At 33.2% G+C, this 23,813-nt stretch overlaps 1 protein-coding gene across 2 annotated transcripts; it reads right to left on the reverse strand.

Annotated features, from left to right (window-relative positions):
* Positions 1 to 2,277: 2,277 nt before the first annotated feature.
* LOC132614279 (TMV resistance protein N-like) lies at positions 2,278 to 20,411 on the reverse strand. 2 transcript variants are annotated; one of them, XM_060328696.1, is made up of 9 exons: positions 19,563 to 20,411; positions 18,151 to 19,228; positions 17,066 to 17,338; positions 6,351 to 10,327; positions 6,162 to 6,220; positions 5,663 to 5,761; positions 5,475 to 5,548; positions 4,516 to 4,645; positions 3,560 to 4,398 (listed from the first exon to the last, which is right to left on the reverse strand). In XM_060328696.1, the coding sequence occupies exons 1-4, from the start codon at positions 20,069 to 20,071 to the stop codon at positions 7,040 to 7,042; spliced, it is 5,148 nt and encodes a 1,715-aa protein (XP_060184679.1). In that variant the 5' UTR covers positions 20,072 to 20,411; the 3' UTR covers positions 3,560 to 4,398; positions 4,516 to 4,645; positions 5,475 to 5,548; positions 5,663 to 5,761; positions 6,162 to 6,220; positions 6,351 to 7,039. The 2 variants fall into 2 exon arrangements, 1 of the variants encoding a protein (XP_060184679.1); XR_009572232.1 differs by lacking the exons at positions 4,516 to 4,645; positions 5,475 to 5,548; positions 5,663 to 5,761; ... (3 more) ...; positions 18,151 to 19,228; positions 19,563 to 20,411 and adding exons at positions 2,278 to 2,443; positions 4,465 to 4,482 and having other exon boundaries at positions 2,537 to 4,398.
* Positions 20,412 to 23,813: the final 3,402 nt, after the last annotated feature.

The raw sequence follows: 23,813 nt of genomic DNA on the forward strand, positions 1-23,813 counted from the left end.
TTTTCTTCTACATAGGATATTATGTTTAAGCATTTAAGGTAAGACCTCATTTGTACGTGGGACTAATATTTACATACAAAGTATTAAAACTAAAAGCTTTCCATAACAAAAGACATCAGTTGTCAAGTGACATTTTATAATGATTGAAAGAATTTCAGCATTATGTATAGCTCATAGCTGAGTGCAGCTATTAGGCTATCTTTGATGGTAATTTTATCAGCACTCGGTGTATGAAGTAAATTATATTAATTTATTGTTGTGAAGTTATAAAATAAGGAGAAATTGTATATTTAATTAATGTTTAATGATAAAAAACATTTATGAAAATGTGTGTCATATATTTATTGATTTGGTAGACACACTTGTGCGGACAAAATTTTATCATATTTGATTTCATAATTTTTGTTCTAGAATACATTTTATAGGAAGCAAAATTACAAATACAACTTTATTAAAATTATTTAATTTAATTTATTCAGACAAACAAGATAATACATTTACAGAAATAATTTCTTTTGATATCGACCGCGCATCGCACGGGTCTAAAGCTTTCTTTAACTATACAAAATTATGTACTTAGATGCACACTATTATCTCAAATACCTTAAGGCAATAGCTCGATTTTGAAGCATGACAAAATAGAGGAGCACTGAGAAGAGAAACAGAAAACTGGATTGAGTAGAGAAAGCAGGCGGTGACTTAATAGCTATAACAATTTGGACTCCGCGTGTATGTATTACATTAACGTGTATTAGAGAAAAATCAGCTAAAGTGGGAATCCGAGGGCTTTTCCATCAAAACACACAATTAATAGTTAAATGCATGCATTTTCAATTAAGATTTAAGTTGCCTTATTGAATGGGAAATTATTATCATGAGTCATGACTGCCTGTTGCATAAATTTGGAAACCTATAAGGAGAAGATCATAGTGAAGAAAAAAAAAACATGACACGTATTGTCCGCTCTTTATCAAAGAGAGAAAGAAAACAGTTGCAAAAACGAATTTAAATTAAACAAGTAGACGTAATAACATTTGACGCAAAAAAATAATAATCCATCTTTGTGGCACAATTAAGTAAAAATTAAAATCTAGTATCAAATCCCTGCATATAGGGGAATATATATATATATATATATATATATATATATATATATATATATATATATATATATATATATATATATATATATATATATATATATATATATATATATATATGCGCCTTTTATTAAGTAGGTGTATACTTTATTAGCCGCCAATGATGTTACTATTCTCGCTAATTCAAATTTAGAATCACTGGATTCAAAATAGTTGAAATTTATTATATTTACACTAATTAAAACTTTTTGGCATGTATATACATGATTCGAACTGAAACAATGCGTTAATAATATAAGGGTAAGGTCAGGAATATATTGATAAACTTGGAGTCTTGGAGTTTTGGTAAAGTTGGGTTCGTGTGCCCGGTAGGTCACGGGTTTGAACCGTGAAATCGATAGTTGATGCTTGTGTTAGGTAGGTTGCTTACATCACACCCTCTTGAGGTGTTGTCCTGCCCTAAACCCTGCATGAAATCGGAATCCTTCGTGCACCAGACTACCCTTTATCTTTTGAGTGCATTTTTCTCCAACAAAATTAGAATCTCTTTCACCTTTTCAGTGCTTAGATCTTGATGAGGTAAATGACTGTATCCTTCCAGATTTTGCCAGCAAGATGAAGAATTAAAGAATGCTAAAGAGGTTGAGAAAAGAAATAGAAAAACCAACACAATATCCTCTATTCAGTGCAATAATTTTCCAACATCACTGTTTCCAGTATCGAAACAGAAATTTTGTCAAGGTCGTTCAAGATTTAACATACATTAATAAAAAAATAATTATATATACACAGTATGATTTTCTATATAAATAATATAATTCTTCGACTAAAAGTGTTCATCTGACCACCCTTCGGTCTATGTGGCTTTGCCGCTGATTGTTCCGGGAATGTATTTACATATGCCACTAGTTAATTCAATTTACTACTGGCTATTCCAACCAACATTGGCTACTCAAAAGACTTTGTTTCTTAAGCCTAAAGCCAATATGCAGATGTCATTTTCCAGCTCTGGTTCTAAATCTAGAGTTTCACTAAACTCATTCTCTGAACTACTTTTCGCAGCTGGATTGACCATGTAACATTTGACAGTATTTAACTCCTATTCACAAGTTGCTTCCACCATATAACATTTGATAGTAAATATCAATGGAGGCTATGCTTCTTCAGTAGAACTTGGTGATGGGGAGAAAGTATTTCAGCTCGAGCGTTGGAGCTACACTGGATTCCTGGGAATAGTTCCCTTTGGTCCGTTTTACTTGGTGATGTGAGGCGACTTACTAATTTCTCAAAGCCTCCTTCATCCACCCATTATGGCAAAGTTTTCTTGCTTCTCGCACATTCATCTGTAATTGGTTATCGGACCACCTACTTGTCAACAAATGAAAGATGTGATTACATTTTAAAATGAAATTTAGAAAGAATGGATTATTCCATACCCAAGTTCTTTCGTGAATCTCTTTCTCAGGACAAGAGTCTAGTTGTTCTGTTACAAACAGAGGAAACATGTGCCCTTCATAGGCCGTGTTACCGGTTTTGTTCTCAAAGTACCATCTTCCCAGTTCGTAATACAAAAGTAATCCAAACCAGAATAAAACTTGTTAAGAGTCACTTATAGGTAATAAAATATAGATGTTATGACTTTATCGAGATCATTGTTAAAGAAATAGCAGACAACAAAATAATCGCATATTCCTAATTCAAAACAATCACAACATCTAATCATGAATTAGTGCATTCAGTCAAAACAATCACAACATCTAATCATGAATTAGTGCATTCAGTCTTGAGGCAGGGCTTAAAAATCAAGCCTCGATATTTTGCAAGAAATTGAGATGTCTTGAGCCCTTATCTCTACCACTGCTTGTTTTTCTCCTTTTTTTTTCCTTTAAAGAAATACTCCCACTGTTCCATTTTATATGGTGTTCTCTCTTTTTAGTTTGTTCCAAAAAGAATAACACCTTTCTATTTTAAAAACTCTTTTATCTTCAAACTTTCCATTTTGCCCTTAATGACATGCTCTTACAATCATGGAAAATGTCAATGCCATGTTAAAACCAACAGTTCTACAGGGTACTTTTGGTGCGTGCAAAAGTACTACAACAACATACCCAGTGAAATCTCACAAGTGGGGCCTGATTACATGCAAAAGTTCTTTTTCTTAAATTTCACACTAGTCAAACATGTCATAAAATGAAACGAGGTCGTGGTATAAAAAAGAACTCAAAGATTTCATGAGGGAGACCAAACCATAACATCCCCTCGTACTCCACCTTCCTCCACTGTCTCACATTGCGCTGCATCTTTGATTGTTTCATATTTTTCCCCACCTCCGTGTCAGAACTAGAGAGAGAGTTGAATACGAGATTACCTCTAATATAACAAACAGAGAGAGCATCAAAATAATATATTAAGAAGTTTTAAACCCTTGGATCAATCGCTACCTTTAGGAACAAGTATAGTTAATAAACTTCAAAGGCATATTCATCTACCAATGATAACATGGTAAAATCTTTATATTGTTAGGTATACATCTGCAGAAAGACATGATCATGGGAACATATATAGTTAATAAAGTGACTACAACCTTACCACCAAAAATACATCTTTCCACACGAACCATATAACTAACAAAGTCAATCTGAAACTTGGTACTAAAAATCCTTTGCGACTTTTTTATCATCTGAATGCGCAATATTCCAGCAAAATTAAAATCTCTTTGACCATCTGAATGCCGTGATAAATGACTGTAACCTTCTGGATTTGCCAGCAATATGAAGAATTAAAGAATGCTAGATTCTGGGGAAAAAGAATTAGAAAATCCAATAATTTGATGCAGTTATTTTCCAACATCAATGTTTCTGATAGCCTTGTACATGTTCATCTCCTTTGATAGCTCTGATTCTAATTCTCCAATATGTCTCACAACTCCAATTCTAAGATAACAAAAATCATACTTACAGTACTTTTTTTGGTTGTTCCTTTAACACTGGAGTTGCTCTGAACTACTTAAACCACCGGTTAGATTGACCAGTTTCATTAATTAGTTCCTATCCTCTAACTATTTCGACAGTGGATTGGTATCAATAAACTCTACACTTCTACAGTAGAACTTGGTAGTGGCAGAGAAAGTATTTTGAGCTCGACGTCCTAAAGGAAGAATAGTTGCTCAAACACTGGAGCTACATTCGATTCCTGGAAATAGTTCCCCTTTGGTCTGTTTGCTCTGTGATGTCAGGTGACTTGCTGATAATTCTGCGGCCCCATTTAGACAAAATTTTCTTGCTTCATGCACATTCATCTGTAATTGGTTTTTGGACAAACTACTTATCAAAATGAAATTTAAAAAGAATGAATTATTCCATACCCAAGTTCTTTCGCGAATATATATATATATATATGAATTATGGAATAATACCCCAAGTTCTTTTGCGAATCTCGTTCTCAGGCCAATAGTCTAGTTGTTCTGTTACAAACAGGCGAAACATGTGCCCTTCATAGGCAGTGTCACCAGCTTTGTCCTCAAAGTACCATCCATCCAATTTACACTGCAAAAGTGATCCAAAACCAAAAAGAGTGAAACTTGTTAGAACCACTTTCAAGTAATTAAAATATAGATTTAAGAAGAATGACTTATTGCATACCCAAGTTCTTTCGCAAATCTCTTTCTTGGGCCAGGAGTCTAGTTGTTCTGTTACTAACTAAGGAAACATGTGCCCTTCACAGGCGAATAGTCTAGTTGTTCCCTTTATAGGCAGTGTAACTGGTTTTGTTCTCAAATTACCATGTCCCCAGTTTTCTATGCAAAAGTGATCCCAAGCCAGAATAAAGATCTAGATGTTATTACTCTATCAATATCAATAAAATAGCAGAGAGACAAGATAATCACATATTCCTAATCTGAAACAATCACAACATCTAATTATGAATTAGTGCATTCAAACTTGAGCAAAGGGCATAAAAATCTGGCACTCAATATCCTACGAGAAATCGAACTGTCATGAGCCATTATCTCTACCACAGCTAGTACGCTGTCATTCATCTCATGAATAGACAAGTTAACACACAAGACATTGTTGCTTATTTTTTCACCTTTTTTCCTTTAAAAGAAGTACTCCCACTGTTTCATTTTACATGACGTTCTCTCCTTTAGTCTGTTCAAAAACAAATGTCACCTTTCTATTCTGGAAACTCTTTAACTTCAAACTTTCCATTTTACCCTTAATATCATGCTCTTATAGCAATAGAAATATCTTTTGATAAGTGCAAAAAGTCCTTTGTCTTAAACTCCACCTTTAGTCAAACATGTCACATATATAAAATGAACAGAGGGCGTAGTACAAAAAGAACTGAAACGGATTATAAGGGAGAACAAACCTTAACATCCCCTCCTACTTCACCGTCTCATGTTGTGAAGTATCATTGATTGTTTCATCATTTTCCCAACCTCCCTGTCACAACAAGAGAGATACTTATATCTAAAACAGAGATTTCCTCTAATATAACAATCACAGAGCACCAAAATGATAGATTAAGAAGTTGTAAACCCGTGGATCAGTGGATACCTTTGGAAATAAAAACCCTTCGCCTTTTCTGTGGACATAATGAGAAGAAATTCAAAGGAATCTTCATCTATCAATGATAACTCAATGAAATCCTTATATCTGTGACACATCTCCACATGAAAATCATACAACAAAGTCAAATCTGAAACGTGGTACTCAAAAAAGAAGAATACCGGGTTGCAGTAAATGAATTATGATGGAGCACCAAGTTATAATGCAATGCAAACTGTAAGATGTCACGCAATACTCCACAAGCTGTCCCTTCAATTAAAAAATATACATTTACTACTTTACTTTGCAACTGTTGTTATCTTAAAAAATGTTGTTTTACTACCATTTTTCTATCTATACCAAGTTAAAACATGGTGGTTCAATTTCCGAGGAAGTAAAAGTGTATTGCTAAATTTAGAAGACGATTGTCACCTTTCGACAACAAAAGGTTTGATGCAGAATTGTTAAACTGAGTCATCTCGGTTAATGATGTCATACTTTAACTCACCATGGTTAATGATGGCTCAGCACAACCGGAGACAAATGGAGATTCAATTTGGTGAGTTCCTGCCAATAAAGGAAAGAAAGGGGGAAAAAAAGGAGAAAGAATGAGAAGAAAAAATTATCAGTTTTGGAAGAAGACTTTGTAGCTAATAGGAGAGAATTAGATTAAAAAACAAATCATGAGGTATACTACCTATATTTAAGCTAAACTCCTGAGCTTGTGGGAAATAGCTGCAAAGTTTCTGAAGAGACTGGCGCCTCTACTTGTTGCTGCAGATTCTCAAAGACAGAGCTCCCACTAATATTATAATGTGAACTTTGTTACTTACAAGAGGAGGAACTCGATTCACTATCGTCATATCTGCTCTGCCTTTTCCCAACCTTAGGTTCATCTTTATACAGCAAACGTAATCCAAATTTCTTCAATTCTCCAGAGAAAAATAACCTAAACAGCCCATAATCATGAAGTGTTTTTCCATTTGCCTTTGATGTATCCCATAAGCCAGCAAGAGGCACCAAGAAAAATTGAATAGTAGATAAGAAAAATTCTATATCATATTTTGAACGGTTGGATAAGGCAAGCTTCTGGGTCATCCCGTCATCACATTAGGGAATCAATTGAGCTGTGGTTTCAATTAAGCTGCCAGAGTAACATACAACAAATCCCAAGAAGTTAGCCGATACATACCAATTTTCAGGCAAATTGACAAATACACTTCTATCAATTCCCTAATGTTGGAACCAACTTGGGATGTTCATCCTACTGGTAAATACTCTTAGTGAATCTGAAGCAGAGATGTCGTGCTGCAATGATGAGATGTTCTGAAACAACGAATTACAGATCCAATCATTGCTCCAGTCTGCATCTATTGTATCTAATTGTTATGGAAATTCTGGCAGTTGTGTAAGCTTCATGCAATCTGATACGTCCAAGATTCGCAGAGCACCAAGTTGGGATATGCTTCGAGGCAAATTCTCAAAATTATTTCCATTGAGATACAACTCTTTCAAAGAGGACAAGGATCCAATGTCTTCCGGAAGTCCTCCATCTTTCATATTGCAGTAACTGAGATACAGTCGTTCCAATGAGCGTAATCCGTCATTCACCGAAGGAAACACAAAGCACACTCCATCTTCGAGGCCTACTTCTGATATATGTTTTCTAAAACTCAAGAATATAAGCTTGTTCAACCGGGAAATGGAAGACGGAGGTCGTGAAATTAGAGTACAGCTGGCATCAAGCTTCTCCAAGCTTTCTAAATCTCCTATCTCTGCTGGCAAGATCTCAAGGCTTGAGCAATCCAACACATCTAGCTCCACCAAGCTTTTCAGCATGCCAATGCTGCCTGGAAGAGCTACAAGGTGTTTCGTAAAGCTCAGATCTAGCTTCGTAAGATAAGTTCCGGACTGAAAAAAAGATGATGGTATTTCCCTTATCCCAGAGTCTTTCATCTTAATCTTTAACCCCAGCTTACTTCTTCCATTGATCTCTGGAAATTTCTCTAAACTAGAGCAATCTCGTAGATTGAGAAATTCAAGAGATTCCACATTAACACATGGAAACCTCTTAAGTCTTGAGCAACAACCCAAATATAACTGAATGAGTTTTCTGCAATACCCGAGTGAATCGTCAACCTCTTCAAGATCATCGCAATTGCCCAGATTCAAATACTCCAAATTTGGCATCCCCATGAAACCCGGCAACTCCTTAAGCCTCTTGCAATCTAATAACTCCAAGTATTCAAGAGCACCAAGTTGGGCTATGCTTCGAGGCAAATGCTCAAAATTATTTCCCACAAGACTCAACTTTTTCAAAGAGGACAAGGATCCAATGTCTTCCGGAAGTCCTCCATCTATTAGATTGCAGTAATCGAGATCCAAATCTTCCAATGAGCGTAATCCGTCATTCACCTGAGGGAACACAAAACACACTCCATCTTCGAGGCCTACTTCTAATTTTCGTTTTCTAAAACTCAAGAATTTAAGCTTGTTCAACCGGGCAATGGAAGACGGAGGTGGTGAAATTAGAGTACAGCTGGCATCAAGCTTCTCCAAGTTTTCTAAATCCCCTATCTCTTCTGGCAAGCTTTCAAGTTTTGAGCAAGAAGACACATTTAGCACCACCAAGCTTTTCAACATGCCAATGCCTCTTGGAACAACTACAAGGTTTTTCATAAAACTCAAATCTAGCTTGGTAAGATGAGCTCCAGACTGAAAAAAAGATGACGGTATTTCCCTTATCCCAGAGTCTTTCATCTTAATCTTTAACCCCAGCTTACTTCTTCCCTTGATCTCTGGAAATTTCTCTAAACTAGAGCAATCTCGTAGATTGATAAATTCAAGAGATTCCACATTAACACATGGAAACCTCTTAAGTCTTGAGCAACGACCCAAATATAACTGAATGAGTTTTTCGCAATACCCCAGTGAATCGTCAACCTCTTCAAGATCATCGCAATTGCCCAGATTCAAATACTCCAAATTTGGCATCCCCATGAAACACGGCAACTCCTTAAGCCTCTTGCAATCTAATAACTCCAAGTATTCAAGAGCACCAAGTTGGGCTATGCTTCGAGGCAAATGCTCAAAATTATTTCCCACAAGACTCAACTTTTTCAAAGAGGACAAGGATCCAATGTCTTCCGGAAGTCCTCCATCTATTAGATTGCAGTAATCGAGATCCAAATCTTCCAATGAGCGTAATCCGTCATTCACCTGAGGGAACACAAAACACACTCCATCTTCGAGGCCTACTTCTGATTTTCGTTTTCTAAAACTCAAGAATTTAAGCTTGTTCAACCGGGCAATGAAAGATGGAGGTGGTGAAATTAGAGTACAGCTGGCATCAAGCTTCTCCAAGTTTTCTAAATTCCCTATCTCTTCTGGCAAGCTTTCAAGTTTTGAGCAACAAGACACATCTAGCTCCACCAAGCTTTTCAACATGCCAATGCCTCTTGGAAGAGCTACAAGCTGTTCCGTAAAGCTCAAATCTAGCTTCGTAAGATGAGTTCCGGACTGAAAAAAAGATGATGATATTTCCCTTATCCCAGAGTCTGTCATCATAATCTCTAACTCCGGCTTCATTTTTCCCCTGATTTCTGGAAATTTCTCTAAACTAGAGCAATCTCGTAGATCTAGAAATTCAAGAGATTCCATATTAACACATGGAAACCTCTTAAGTCTTGAGCAACGACCCAAATATAACTGAATGAGTTTTTCGCAATACCCCAGTGAATCGTCAACCTCTTTAAGATCTTCGCAACTGACCAGATTCAAATACTCCAAATTTGGCATCCCCATGAAACTCGGCAACTCCTTAAGCCTCTCGCAATCTAATAACTCCAAGGATTGAAGAGCACCGAGTTGGGATATGCTTCGAGGCAAATGCTCAAAATTATTTCCAGTGAGATACAACTTTTTCAAAGAGGACAAGGATCCAATGTCTTCCGGAAGTCCTCCATCTTTCATATTGCAGTAACTGAGATACAGTCGTTCTAATGAGCGTAATCCGTCATTCACCGAAGGAAACACAAAGCACACTCCATCTTCGAGGCCTACTCCATATTTTTGTTTGCTAAAACTCAAGAATTTAAGCTTGTTCAACCGGGCAATGAAAGATGGAGGTGGTGAAATTAGAGTACAGCTGGCATCAAGCTTCTCCAAGTTTTCTAAATTCCCTATCTCTTCTGGAAAGCTTTCAAGTTTTGAGCAATAAGACACATCTAGCTCCACCAAGCTTTTCAACATGCCAATGCCTCTTGGAAGAGCTACAAGCTGTTCCGTAAAGCTCAAATCTAGCTTCGTAAGATGAGTTCCGGACTGAAAAAAAGATGATGGTATTTCCCTTATCCCAGAGTTATTCCTCGTAATCTTTAACTCCGGCTTCATTCTTCCCCTGATTTCTGGAAATTTCTCTAAACTAGAGCATCCTTGTAAACCGAGAAACTCAAGAGATTCCACATTAACACATGGAAACCTCTTAAGCCATAAGCAACCACTCAAATTGCACTGAATGAGCTTACCGCAATACCCCAACGAACCATCAACCTCTTCAAGACTCCAACAATATGACAGATTCAAATACTCCAAATTTGGCAACCCCATGAAATCTGGCGTTCGCATCAGGCTTTTAGACCAATTGAGATCTAGCCATCGTAGACAAGGAAAATGCTGCAATTAAGAAGAAGACAGAAAGAATGAATTATAGGAAAAGGAAGAAAGGGCAGGAAAAATAGTGATACTATCATAAAATTAGGGTTTTCATTTAGGTTATGAAAGGGCAAGTATTAGAGTGATACCGTTCCCATTCCTTTTTATTCTTTTCAGATTCTGTATATTTGAGCTTTGATTGCATCAAACGACTTTTATGTTACTATTAAAAAAATAATTTACTTCCCTCAAATGAAAAATGAGTAACCTCATTTGGACTATCAGAGTCAACACAGTATTTTATGTGAAATTGCAAATTAATTTATATTTTTAATATTTTTTCTTGGTTTTTACTTACAATGTACATTTTAACCCAAATTTTGCATTTTTAAATTTATTCTTTAGCTATAATTGTTATTTATTCTAAGTAAATAGAAACATATTTTTATAATTCTTTTTTACTTGCAACGTAAACAAATTTATATCGAAAATATGACTCTATTGTTTGTATTATTTTCGCATTAAAATTTACTAAAAATAATATAAACATTAAATTTTTAAAATGAACTTGTCATCTATCATACCCTGTCAGTATAACATATACCAGGTTGGTATCAAAGAGGACTGAGCTCGTTTTCAAAGGAATGCCGATCCACTATACCATATGGGTGTCAGAGAGGACTAAGGAGTATTTTCCTCTGAAGAAATTAACCAATCATCTATGATACTCTGTCAGCATATGAAATATACCATGTGAGTATCACAGAGGACTGAGAATTGTTTGTTTTCTTTTTGAATTCTTAATCCTTTGTGATACCATGTAAGTATATGATATATACCATGTATGTATTGTAGATGATAGAATTGTATTTTTCTTGAAAGAATGTACCATTCCTCTAGATACACTGTCAGTATATAGTATATACTCCCTCCATTTCAATTTATGTGAACTCATTTGACTAGACACGACATTTAAGAAAGAGTGAAGACTTTTGAAACTTGTGGTTTGAAATCAGTCTTGAATATTTGTGTGGTTGTAAATCAATTCATAAAGTGAATTTATTTCCAAATTAGGAAATAGGTCATTCATTTGGTCACGGACTAAACGGGAAATAGGTTCACATAAATTGAAATAGTGAGAGTAATATATACGAGATCAATATATTTTTATACCATGATGGTATCATGGAGGACTGTTGAAGAGTGTTTGAAGGACTAAAACAGTCTTGCATGATACAATCTCAGTATATTTTTATAGCATGATGGTATCATGAAGGACTATTGAAGAGTAGGACTGCAGTAGTCCTGCATGATAACATCTCAGTATATTTTTATACCCTGCTGGTATCATGGAGAACAGTTGAAGAATGTTTCATTGAAGGACTACAGCAGTCCTGCATGATAACATCTCAAGATATTTTTATACCATGACAGTGTCATGGAGGACTGGAGACTGTTTCATTCAAGGACTACAACAATCCTTCATGATACCATCATGGTATATATCATGCGCGTCATTCATTCATGATACCTTGTTAGTATGCGATATATACCATGTGGATATCATAAATAATTGAATTGTGTTTTTATTGAAAGAATGAACCAATCCTCTATGATACTCTCTCAGTATATGATACACCATGTGGGTATCATAAAGGACTGATTAATATTTTTTTGAAGGAATGAATCAATCTCCTATGATACCATGTCAGTATATGATATATACCATGTGAATATTATAGTTGATTGAATTGTGTTTTTATTGAAGGGATGAATCAGTCCTCTATGATACTTTGTCCTTATATGATATATATCTGGTTGGTATCATAGAGGATTGAGTGTTTTTCTTAAATAAATGAACCACAAGCCATGTATGATACCCTCTCAATATTATATACTATGTGGGTATCATAATATATTGTAAAAGTATAATTCAACTGCTACTAATTTGATATATTATGTGCTAGAATAAATTATTTTTTGAGAATAAAAAAATAGAAAAGATAATATATCAGTTATCCTTTTTATTGAAAAGGATAAAGAAGCCAAAAGGTTTGTAGAATTAGATTATGAAAAACATAAAAAATAAAAATAAATTCAAAAAGAAGGAAAAATAAATGAAAATCACCTGAAATTAAAAAAGAAATACAAATAAAAATAGCAAAAACGTGAATGAAATTAGATTATGGAGATAAAAAAAATAGATAAAATTAAAAAAGGAACAAGAAATAAAAAAATAAAAAAAATAAAAAAATGGAATTAATTTATGGTGAAAAAGAAAATAAATATAGTAGAAAAAACTAGAAGAACAAAAAAGGAGAAAAAAGAAAAGAATAAAAGAATAAAAGAAAGAAAAGAAGATAAGACATAGAGAAATAAAAAGAAAAAAGAGATAATTATCTACAAAAGCTATAATGTGTATTATGGATAAATAATTTTGGGGGTATGAAAGTAAGGAGGACATGGAAGGTTAATTATTTTGTGTTTAGTGGGAATGGATGTTCGCTCCCTAATAAAAAATGATTTAGTCAAGGTAGTAGAGTTTCAATTGTGTGTTTCTTTTTATTTCTCGGAGCTAGGTTGGACCAATGGGGTTCATCCTTTCGGTAAAAAGTTGCATTATATATACAATTTTTTTTATGTATATATAGTAACTGTTGAACTCCCTTGACTTTTTTGTGTGTTCAACATTCCCCACTTGTCCGACTGTTGCTGAGCAGTTTTTGGATATCAAACGGACCTCCCCAGAAGATTCTTTATATTTTTAAACCCCCTACTTAAATATCATGGTTCCGCCACTGAATATCATGAATATTTATTTTAACATTATATTTTTTTCTTTTTCAGGCAAAGCTTGTAGATAAAATTAGTTGAAACTTCATTACTTTTACTAAAATATTTTTTTTAGAAATAATGGAGCTCCAACAGGTTTATTGCAAAATTTGGTCCTAAACTTAAAACGCTTAAAAAGATAATTTATTTCAAAAAAATACCACGTGGCAGCGTGGATCTCAATCTTAGACTCGCCACGTAGATAAATGATAGCAAGTAGATTAATGAAGATAATACAAGTTCAGGTTTGTATCAAATAAAACATACCAAATTTAGAGGAGTTTTAGTATTCTACCTAAAACAAAAAACGATGTTAAATTTATTTAGAAATAACAGAAGAAAATTGTAGCCAAATAGAAAAATATTTGTCTCATTAGAGAAGTATAATATAGCATGGAAAAAATAAAGTGATGAAATTCGAAAAATAATGTAGGAAAGCTTAAATATCACTCTAGAAAATAGTTGTATAGAATGAACTCCTTATGTTAGCAAGTATTCCTTATGTCCCGCTACATACAAGCTTTTGGATGAGATTCAAATCTTGCTAGGGAAATATGGAACGAGCTAGCTTCTTAGTTAAAATTATAATAGGAAAATTTGGGAGATAAAATGACATAAAGATCTTATAGTAGTAGAAAATAAGAGAACGACCCAAAATATAATATAAAGTACATTAATTTGAGTTTAAGGAACTGATAACTTTTTTTTTAATTCTAGAAAATGGTTGCAGAAAATGAATTCAATTTGTTTTAATTAAGTATATTGCTTCCACTATTCTCTTTCTCTATTCTCTAATATAAGAAGCTACACTTAACAGCTTGAGGACTCTATTTCATCAACATGCTTGCTTGGCAATTTGGAGGGTAGTTATGGTATTTCTGAAAAAGTTGTGCTTTTTAGTGTTGCACATAGTTGAATAGAAATTTGTACTACTCTCCCAATTGACTCTAAACCCATATGCATTTCTATTTTATTTCAAATGCGTCCCTAGCTGTAAAATTGTGTGTCCCTTTTTTATAGCTACATTTTGCCCTTGATTGTTGAATTTCTTTCAGTATTTGTTTGTTGACATTTTAGTAAATAAGGACAAGTTTGAGTGCTTTTCAAGTTCCTAGAAAAGGTCATCTGCTCAAGGTCACGTGCTAGGAAATCAATCAGTGGCCATATGGGGAGATATGGGACCCACAGTACTATACTTATTCCATTTTTTTTCTGTGTTCTTCCAAGTTTAATACTCTCCCTATTTGCTTTAAACATTTCAAACCCATAATGCATTTACTTTATATTTTGAAAACTACAAAAATATATATGTTGTTTTCAACATTTTTTCTGGAATCAAAATATAACAAGATGATATCAAATTTGGAATTAAGGGTGCAACGTCAAAATCATAACTCAAGTTGACATTATCATAGAACAACAATGAAAAAAAAGGAGGAGAAGAAGTAGAGCCTCATAATATCATGTTGAGTTTATAGCAGTAAATTGACTATTTTTCTATAGTTGTAGTTATTGGCATCTCTTAACTCCTCAATTGTCTCAAGTGAATAACCAAGAATCGAAATAACTAATTGGTTCACTTGAAAAGCAAATTTGCTTTATTGTCTCTTCATCATCAAATTACTATAAGATCAAACTTATCAAGTTGTATACTGTTGATACCAGAACTAAATGTAAGAACATAAAATGCAAAAAACAATAATATTTTGTTAGGCTTGTGCTACGCATGGGCTTTTCATATCTAGTCTACAACATAAGATATAGTTCATACTAGGAATTTTTTACCTAGATAGCACCTTAAACTTGGTACATTTTGTAAGTTAGACACTTAAACTTAGATAATAACTGGATAGACACTTGAACTTGAAAAATGTGTATCTTGTAGATTACCTCACCCTAGCACGGGAGGTCATGTGTGTTTCACACTTACTTTTGTTTCTTTTTAGAATTTTTTTATGGACTCATGACCTTAACCATTTTATAAAAACACTTCACTGCCGATTGAGGAACTTGGATACAGAGAAAGCAACTAGCACTTTTTTGGAAAACATTCAATAATAAATGATTAATTTGTTAAAGTAAACAAAAGCTTATATCTAGAGATGAATTTTTGGATTGAAAAAGAAACTGGAACCAAAAATATGAAGCAATAGCAGATTGTGGCCACCTTCAAATTGCCGGAAACTATGGCAAATTGCGTGTTCTCCGGCCATCTCGGAAACCATGATAGATTGCCTGAGGAATTAATTGTTGCTTCAAAGCTGAAGAAGATTTAAGGTGGACATCATGATTAAGTTGATTTTACCTCCCACTGATTTCTAATAGAACCTAGAATAAACATGAATATGAATAATTACATGCGGATGAAGAAAGAAAGAGACAAGGACTGGATTTGGGAGATTGGTGAGAACGTTTTTCCTTTTTATTTTTTATTTTATATTGTCTATTTTTTTTAGATATAAGTTATTTTTCCTTTAAATTACAAGTGTCAATACCTGATTGGTTCAATTGATATGTGAGATGCAGTTGCTTTCACGCGTTTGGTCTCATAGACATGGGTATTTAAAAGATACACTTATATCAAGTTTAAGTCTCTATTCGGTCACTATGTAAGTTTAAGTACTTATCTTACAAAAGATGCTAAGTTGAAGGTGGAGCTATCTAGGTATTTAGCCTAATCCGTATTTAAAATTGAGCTTTTGAGTTAAGATGTTGATAGGAAGATTTGGAAAAAGACTTAAAGATCTTATAATAATCTGAGAACAATTTAAAATAATATATGACACATTAATTTGGGCTTTGGAATTAATACATTTTTCGTTCCAATTTATGTGACGGTATTTGACCCATCAAAAACTTTAAGAAAGATTTTTGAAACTTGTAGTTTAAAACAAATCATAAAATTTGAGTAGCTATAAATCATCTCATTAAGGATTTGTTCAATATAGAAAGTTTTCAATCTTTTGGGACAACTAAAAAAAGAAAGCATAAATAACTTTTTTTCATTTAAGCATGCATCATAATTCTAGAACAAGCTAAAAACAAAAGAATCTCAAATAAAACGGGACAAAAGTAATAATCTTTGCTCAATATCACTAAATTAAAGGACAACAACAGCAAAAGAAATTGCAAAATACACAAATAGGCATTTAAAGTTGATACTAACTACTGCCAGATGGATATTTTAACTCTCCAAATGACCATATAGACATTTCTCACATTTATAAGTGTGAATCGTGCACGAGTGTGCACGATAGTCCTCACGCGTGAATTTCAATCCCTATGCCATTCTAAATGAATCAAAGGTTTAAAAACACACATCAACTCCACAAGTATCACTTTTTTTTTTTAGTTTCCTATTTGAACTATCAAGTGTGAGAGTTTCCTACCTAAACTACTACCGACTAGTTAGCAAAATACACCTCCATTATTCACTTTTCCTACCTGAAAGCCGAGGTAGGAAAAGTAAACAACTGATAGTTGATGTGTGTCTTTCTAACTAGTTGATGATAGTTTAGGTAGAAAACTCTTACACATGATAATCCAAGTAGGAAACTAAAAAAAAGTGATACTTGAGGTGTATTTTTGACTCTTAACTCTAAAGGCTACGAAGGAAAGAGCTGCAATTTCTTTAATTAAAAATTAAAAAAAAAAAACTACCACTCTTATTTCTTCGTCTCACAAATCAGAAACCACCCCTCTCACCAATCTCTCCCTATTTGAAGTTGATTAATACATCACCCAGCGTGAAGCAATTGAATGTCACGCGTGTTGCCAGGTGAGATTGGGGTATTCAAAAGACACACTTGTATTAATAAAAGGTGTATATATTGTCTAGTTAAGATATCTATCGGACGGTTGTTAACTTTGAGTGTTTATCTATGTATTTGATCAAAAGAAAAATAAAATTAAATTCAGTTATTGTACCTTTCTTCCAGCCCATAAATGACGCAGCGAGCTTTCCGTGAGATTAAGATGAACAAGTCTGTTGGGTTCAAAATTTTCTGGCAATGACTTCCAAGGATACTCATGACAATCAAACCAACGCAAGCTATTGGGCAGGTACTCAATGGAGTCACTGTGTGATTCAGTACCCTCGATGTGTAATATTCTAAGCCTTCTCATATTTTCCATGGCTTTTTTCGTAAAGCATAGGTCGCGAACATCTTCTACCCAGATTGCTTCCATTGCTTTTGTCCCCTGATAAAAGGATCATTAGTCCACAAAATATTTTTAAAATCTGTATAGAATTCGCATGCCAATATGACTACTTTCTCACTCCTCGCAATGCCAAATTTCATCATGTTTTGTATTATTTATTACTGCACTTCAAGTACTTGAAAAGCACCGTTAAATTATTTAGAGAAAAGTATTTGTTAGGTCCTCATTAAGAAATATGTTGTTTAAAAGTAATACTTTGTGCAATTAATTCTATAATCCTATTTTCTAATAATAAATTTTTTAAGAAGTTCTTTTGAGTCAAATTGAAAATATTCACGCTGTGATAGAACAAACATGTAATTGAAACAATACCAATAATTGAAATCTTTCTAGTAAAAAATAATCAAGTGAATTCTGTACGGAGGATTGGTAAGGTAAGTTTTGACCTTCCTTGCTTGTGTTTTTTAATTTGAGGAATTTTATTAATAAAAGTTATTCATTGTAAGTATCTCGGTGATATTAGCTGTAAAAAAAAATACCGATTGAGATATTATGTATAAGATGTCGTACAAACTTCAAATTAATCCAAAGAATGAAATAAACAGATTAAGTGGCTGCTAGATCAATTCATGGCTGAATAACATAAGATAAATGAATTAGGCAGCGCAAGTTAAAGTGGCTACTTGATGAATTAAGCAGCGCTAGGTAATTAATGTTTCTTTTGCTTCTCCTATGAAAGTAACAACTAAAGTGGTGTACCTAAAGAATATGAAGCAAGAGAAACTAAAAACTCTGTCGTCGGAATATAAGGAATAGAAATTGAAAATTATTGCATTGTTTAGCCTACTAACCGTATTGTCGACCATCACTTCTTCAAAATCTTCAGCGAGCCACAGTCTGCTGCGTTCGCCCGGATCCTTTTGCAGTTCCACTATGTATTTACTCATATCTTGTATTACATCATGCATTTGAATGTTATCATAGTCATCGATGAACACTAGAGATCTGTCAATTAGGACCCTCAATCCGATATTTGCTCCAGAATGACAGCTCTCAAGAATTTCCATGATGTAATCTGTTTGTTCCCCTCGTAAGAAGCATGCTATATCTAGAAATATATCTTGTTGTGTGGTCCCAAGTCCATCATAGCTAATTTTGAGCTTTTCATGGATTTCTTTTTCAGAGTTAATTCTCATGTCCTTTATAGCACTTATCCACTCATTTATGTCCCTATTACGTAAGAACGAACCCCACACTTTCAGGGCTAAAGGAAGGCCTTCAGCATGACTTACCACCTCCAACGTCAGCTCGACAAAACGCTCATCCAGAACTTCTCCCTCGAAAGCATATTGATTGAACAATTGAATAGCTTGATGTTCAACTAATGTAGTCACTTCATATAATATATCCTTACTCCCCATCAAATGCTTGTCTCTAGTGGTTGCAATAATCCTACTACCCTTGCCCAACCAATCAAGATCCCCTGCTAGGTAATTCAATTGGTCTCTGTGATCTATGTCATCAAGCACAACTAAAACCTTCTTTGACCGAAGTCTACGAGCCATCAGGTGCTTCCCTTCCTCCTTGTTATTAACACAATTTTCTTTTTCCCCTACCAGTTTAGAGAGAAGGATATTTTGCAGAGAGTGTATTCTATGATTGTTTGCTTTAATGTCCTCAAGGAAACAAGCATCTTTAAATTTGGACGAGAGTGTATTATAAAAAATAGTCTTTGCTATTGTTGTTTTCCCGATTCCCCCCATACCCCAGATCCACACAATCCGAACATCATCAATTTCCATCTCTAATAGGGATTCGATTTCCTTTAATTGAGTGTCTACTCCCACAACTTTGTCCAAATAAGATACTGAAGTCTTGCATATGGACGAAATTTTAGCAATAATATCCTTAATACAGTCTGATTCAACCCTACAAATATATACAGACAAAAACGTCAAGAATAAGAAGTACCACATTGTAGAGTCCATAATTATGATAAAAAGGACTATGCACGTAAACCAAACTCTAGAAGAACCAATCAAAATATTATTTACCTAACAATGTCATTGAGTAATAAAGTTGATAGGAGCTATGCCTTCTTACAGATAGAAACGTATATAATCAACCATCATTCTATTTTCAGAAAATACGAATAAGTTATTTAAGATTCTGTCTGACTTATTTTTGATAGTAGAATATAATTATGTGTAGCTAGTCTTCATAAATTATTCCCTCCGTTTCAATTTATGTGTGTTTAACTCACCCGCCATGGAATACTACAGATCCTACTAGATTTGAGGCATCAGTTAGGGCCGTCCTCCATCCTCGCATTTTCTGCATCCCCTCAGCATCATCCTTATACTTTTTTTCATGTTTGGCAAATGCTACTGCAAAGCTATCACTTTGGTTTCGAACTTCTGTTGCATCCACATCATAGAAGATCGGTATGACTATTTGTCCATTTTTGTCCTTGCATTCCATGATCTTCACTAATTCATTCAAGCACCATCTTGATGTAGCATAATTCTTCGAGAAAATGACGAGGGAAACTTGAGACTCTTCAATAGATTTCAAGAGCTCTTGTGGGATCGAATCGCCAAGCTCTAGCCTTTTATCATCTTGAAAGGTGATTATTCCCCTGTTTTTCAAACCCTCATACAAGTGACCCGTAATTGTTTTACGAGTATCTTCACCTCTAAAACTTAGAAAGACATCATACTTCCATCGAGGAGAGTATTTTGAACTACTATCCAAAGAAGAAGATGACGCCATGGATTCAATTGTATGTCTGAAAAAGAAAACACCAACTGTGTGGATAGATTATAGTTGTGGTAATAAGGTGAAATAGAAACAAAATGAAAGATAGATTGTTTCTGTGAATTAAGCAGCAAATAGAAACAAAATGAAAGATAGATTGTTTCTGTTAATTAAGCAGCAAATAGAAACAAAATGAAAGATGGTTGTTTCTGTGAATTAAGCAGCTTCTTAATGCTTTACTCCACTTGTGATTAGAATTATTATTGTTATTAAGATTTTCTTTGAACTTTAATAGAAGGAAGTAGGAAATTACTTCAAAGCCCACCCACCCTCCCTGCACCAAAATTCCACTTTAATATGTACACAATGGAAGCTACAAATTAATTATAAAAAAAAAAAAAAAAAAAAAAAAAAAAAAGGAACATTAGCATGCCTATCTTGTGAATCACTATTAGAAATAGAAAAAGTGAATCACTATTAATAAAAATAATCTAAATAAAACAGATAAAAACTGAAACCTTTTCTTTGTACAGAAGGCAAGAATGTTACTTTTCCAAAAGCAAAATAGTTAATGCTTAATAAAGCAGCATCAGGGTTTCTTTATGTAAATTACCTTGTAATAATTCTCTACAGAATATTTGAGCAAAGAGTTTGAGCTGTACATTCGGTTTTGTGCAGATGCAAAGGGAAGACAAAAAGAGGTGGGTCAAACAAATGAGTCAATTTGGAATTGTAGAAGAAGTTTAACAATAGAAAACAAAGGCTTGCAGTCCTCATGTTCTCCTAATCCAATTCTCTCTCACCCATTAATTAACTAATTGGACAAAAATTTCCAAAACCCCATTTCTATGGGTGAAAAACCCAATTCCTGTCATACTCCCTCCCTGTCCCTCATTTTACCTCTCTTTTTGGCTTTTACCATGTTTATTAGTACTTCCCGTCTCAAATTATCTGTCTCAAATTATCTGTCATGGTTATTAAAAATAATTATATCAAACTATTTATCATTTTAGAAGTTTAAAAAATAATTAATTATTTTTTTCTCATTTTGCTCTTAGTAAAATTAAACTCAGTTTGTTATATATAAAATGTTGAATTCTTTTAGCATAACGGAATATTAGATCAAATCAGATAAACTTACCATGGTTAAGTAATTTAATGAGGAGGTAATTTATATGAATTAACCATGATTAAATGAAAATAATGCACATGCAAAAAGTGGCATATATCTATTAGTTTGGTGTAAAAATTAGATGCATAATATTTCAACAAATACGAAAAGTTTGTATGAAGAAGGGGTCTACTCCAATTGAATTGAATTATTGCTATTGGGACCTAGTCAAGTGTTATATACGGAAAATGGGATACGTTTTTTGAATAACTATTATTCATTCATAAGTAGTAGGAAATTTGTGTGAACTGTAATAGAAGACCCACCTCTCCATCCTCTATCCAGAGTAATATGTACACAATAGACAGCTCAGAGTACAAGCAGATGAAGCTGCAAAGAAAAAGAAGGGTAATGACCTATCAATAAGAGTACTAATTGATGGATGGAAAGTGAAAACAAGAAGGTGGGTCCATGAATGAGTCAATTTGGAATAGAAGAACAGAGGAAGAAGAAATTTAACAAAAATTACCTTGGGATAGAAAGTTGTTGAAATGTATAGTCATGAAAAAATCCCCAATTTTGATATATGGTGCTGATTGAAGGCTTTCTATCTGTCTTCTTATTCTTGTAGCTATGCCCATTAGCTAATTAATTGGACAACCATTTCCAAAACCCCATTTCTAAGGGTAAATCCCCAATTCCCATAATACTCCCTCCCTCTCCCTCATTTTACTTCTCTTTTAGGGCCTGTTTGGAAAGCCATCCACGTAATTGGAATTGAGTGTAATTGGGTGTAATTACACAGTTTGGCCTGTTTGTTTGACCAGGTAATTACACAGTTAGGTGGGAATTGGGTGTAATTGACAGGGTGTAATTACACTCTCCAATTCTCAAGGGGGGGCTGAGAATTGGGTGTAATTACACCCTGTAATTACAGGGTTACTTTTTAGTCTGTTTATTTTTTTACTTTAATTCATTTTTTTTATTTTAAATATTTTTTTATTTCTTTTTTATTTTTACTTTTTTATTATTTTTATTTTTTTAAATGTATTTTTCTTTTTATATTATTTATTTTTCATTTTCTTTCTTTTCATTCCCAACCTTTACTTCTTGTGATTCCATGTAATTACTCGTATTTTTTTTATTTTTATTTTATTCATTTAGCATAACCGTGTTATTATTCTAATATTTGAAACTACACCTCTTAATATTGGAAAGAATGAGTTATTAACAAACTTGACATATAACAGGTGACGTTATTAAAGTATAATTTCATTGTGAATAGGGTTATAGACTTATATTTTTCCTTTCTTTTGAATTATTTACTTAAGCTACGTTGGAACTTACTTATGTAATGTTGGAATTTGACATAAGAGTATTATGTTGAACTTTTTCTTTTGGATTTTGAATTTAGGTTATATTTTCAATTTTAAGTTATTTGCTTTCAAATTGCATGTTGTTTATTTTTCACTTGCATTTGATGGATTTTTGTGTCAAACATCTGAATGATGTTATGGCATTATATTTATTAATATTATTTTTTTGTCAAACATCCAATCCATGACGTTCTCACAAAAAAAGTCTTCTTTTAAGTTTTATAATTAAATATTAATTTGAAAAATATATATCAATTATTTTTGTTACAATATTAGTTACAAATATATGATTATTAATTAATGTATTTTCAAGAAACAATGTGTTATTAAATAACTAATTTAATATTATTTATAAAGGCAATATTTTTTAAATATTAATTTTAAATTTTTTATGATTAAATTTTATTTTTAAATTAAACTGACTGTGTAATTACACTTGTGCAACCAAACAACACGCTTGTAATTACACTGTAATTACGTTATGACAAACAAACAGGTCGTTGTAATTACACTACTGTGTAATTACTAGGCTGTGTAATTACTACCCTAGTAATTACACCAATTCCAATTACCAGGTGGCTTTCCAAACAGGCCCTTAGTGTTTTAGCATGTTTATTAGTAGTACGAAAATATGTTTAAATTTGTTTGTCCCGGTTTAACTAAGAATACACTTTGAAAATAAAATAAATTTAAATTTTGTGATCTTAAATTAAAGATATGTATATTATGTATCAACATGTCTTTCAATTTGTGGCCTCGAACATGCCACGTGGATTGTTAGAATTATAGAGTTATCAAATTAGGAAAGAAACATTTTTTTTAAAACAAATCAAAAAGAACACTACGGCAAACAATTTGAAACTAAGGGAGTATGTGCAATCTATTTTTACTAAATCATTTTTATTTACTTTTTTATCTATTTAATGCTATTATTGGAAATAAGTATGATTAATCAATCACTTTCGACATCTTTAATAGCAAGTGTAAAATTGGGGGAAAAAATTATCTTGATTTTTTAAAGGAACAGATAATTTAAATTTTTTGAGATAAAACAATAATTAAAATGGGATGGAGTGATAAGAACATCTTTATCAACATATTTTTTATAAAGACAAGGGTCTAAATTTCTCTATTAACTTTAACAGTAGGGGGGAATAGTTTGTTTTAGGATTTAGGATCAATAAGTGTTCATATTTTAACAACATTAAAGACCATTATTTTAAGTAATATTTATAAGAGAGAATGATAAAAAATAAAATAAAAAAAAAGT

The sequence above is a fragment of the Lycium barbarum genome, chromosome 10, assembly GCF_019175385.1.
Source record: "Lycium barbarum isolate Lr01 chromosome 10, ASM1917538v2, whole genome shotgun sequence".
Lineage (NCBI taxonomy): Eukaryota > Viridiplantae > Streptophyta > Magnoliopsida > Solanales > Solanaceae > Lycium > Lycium barbarum.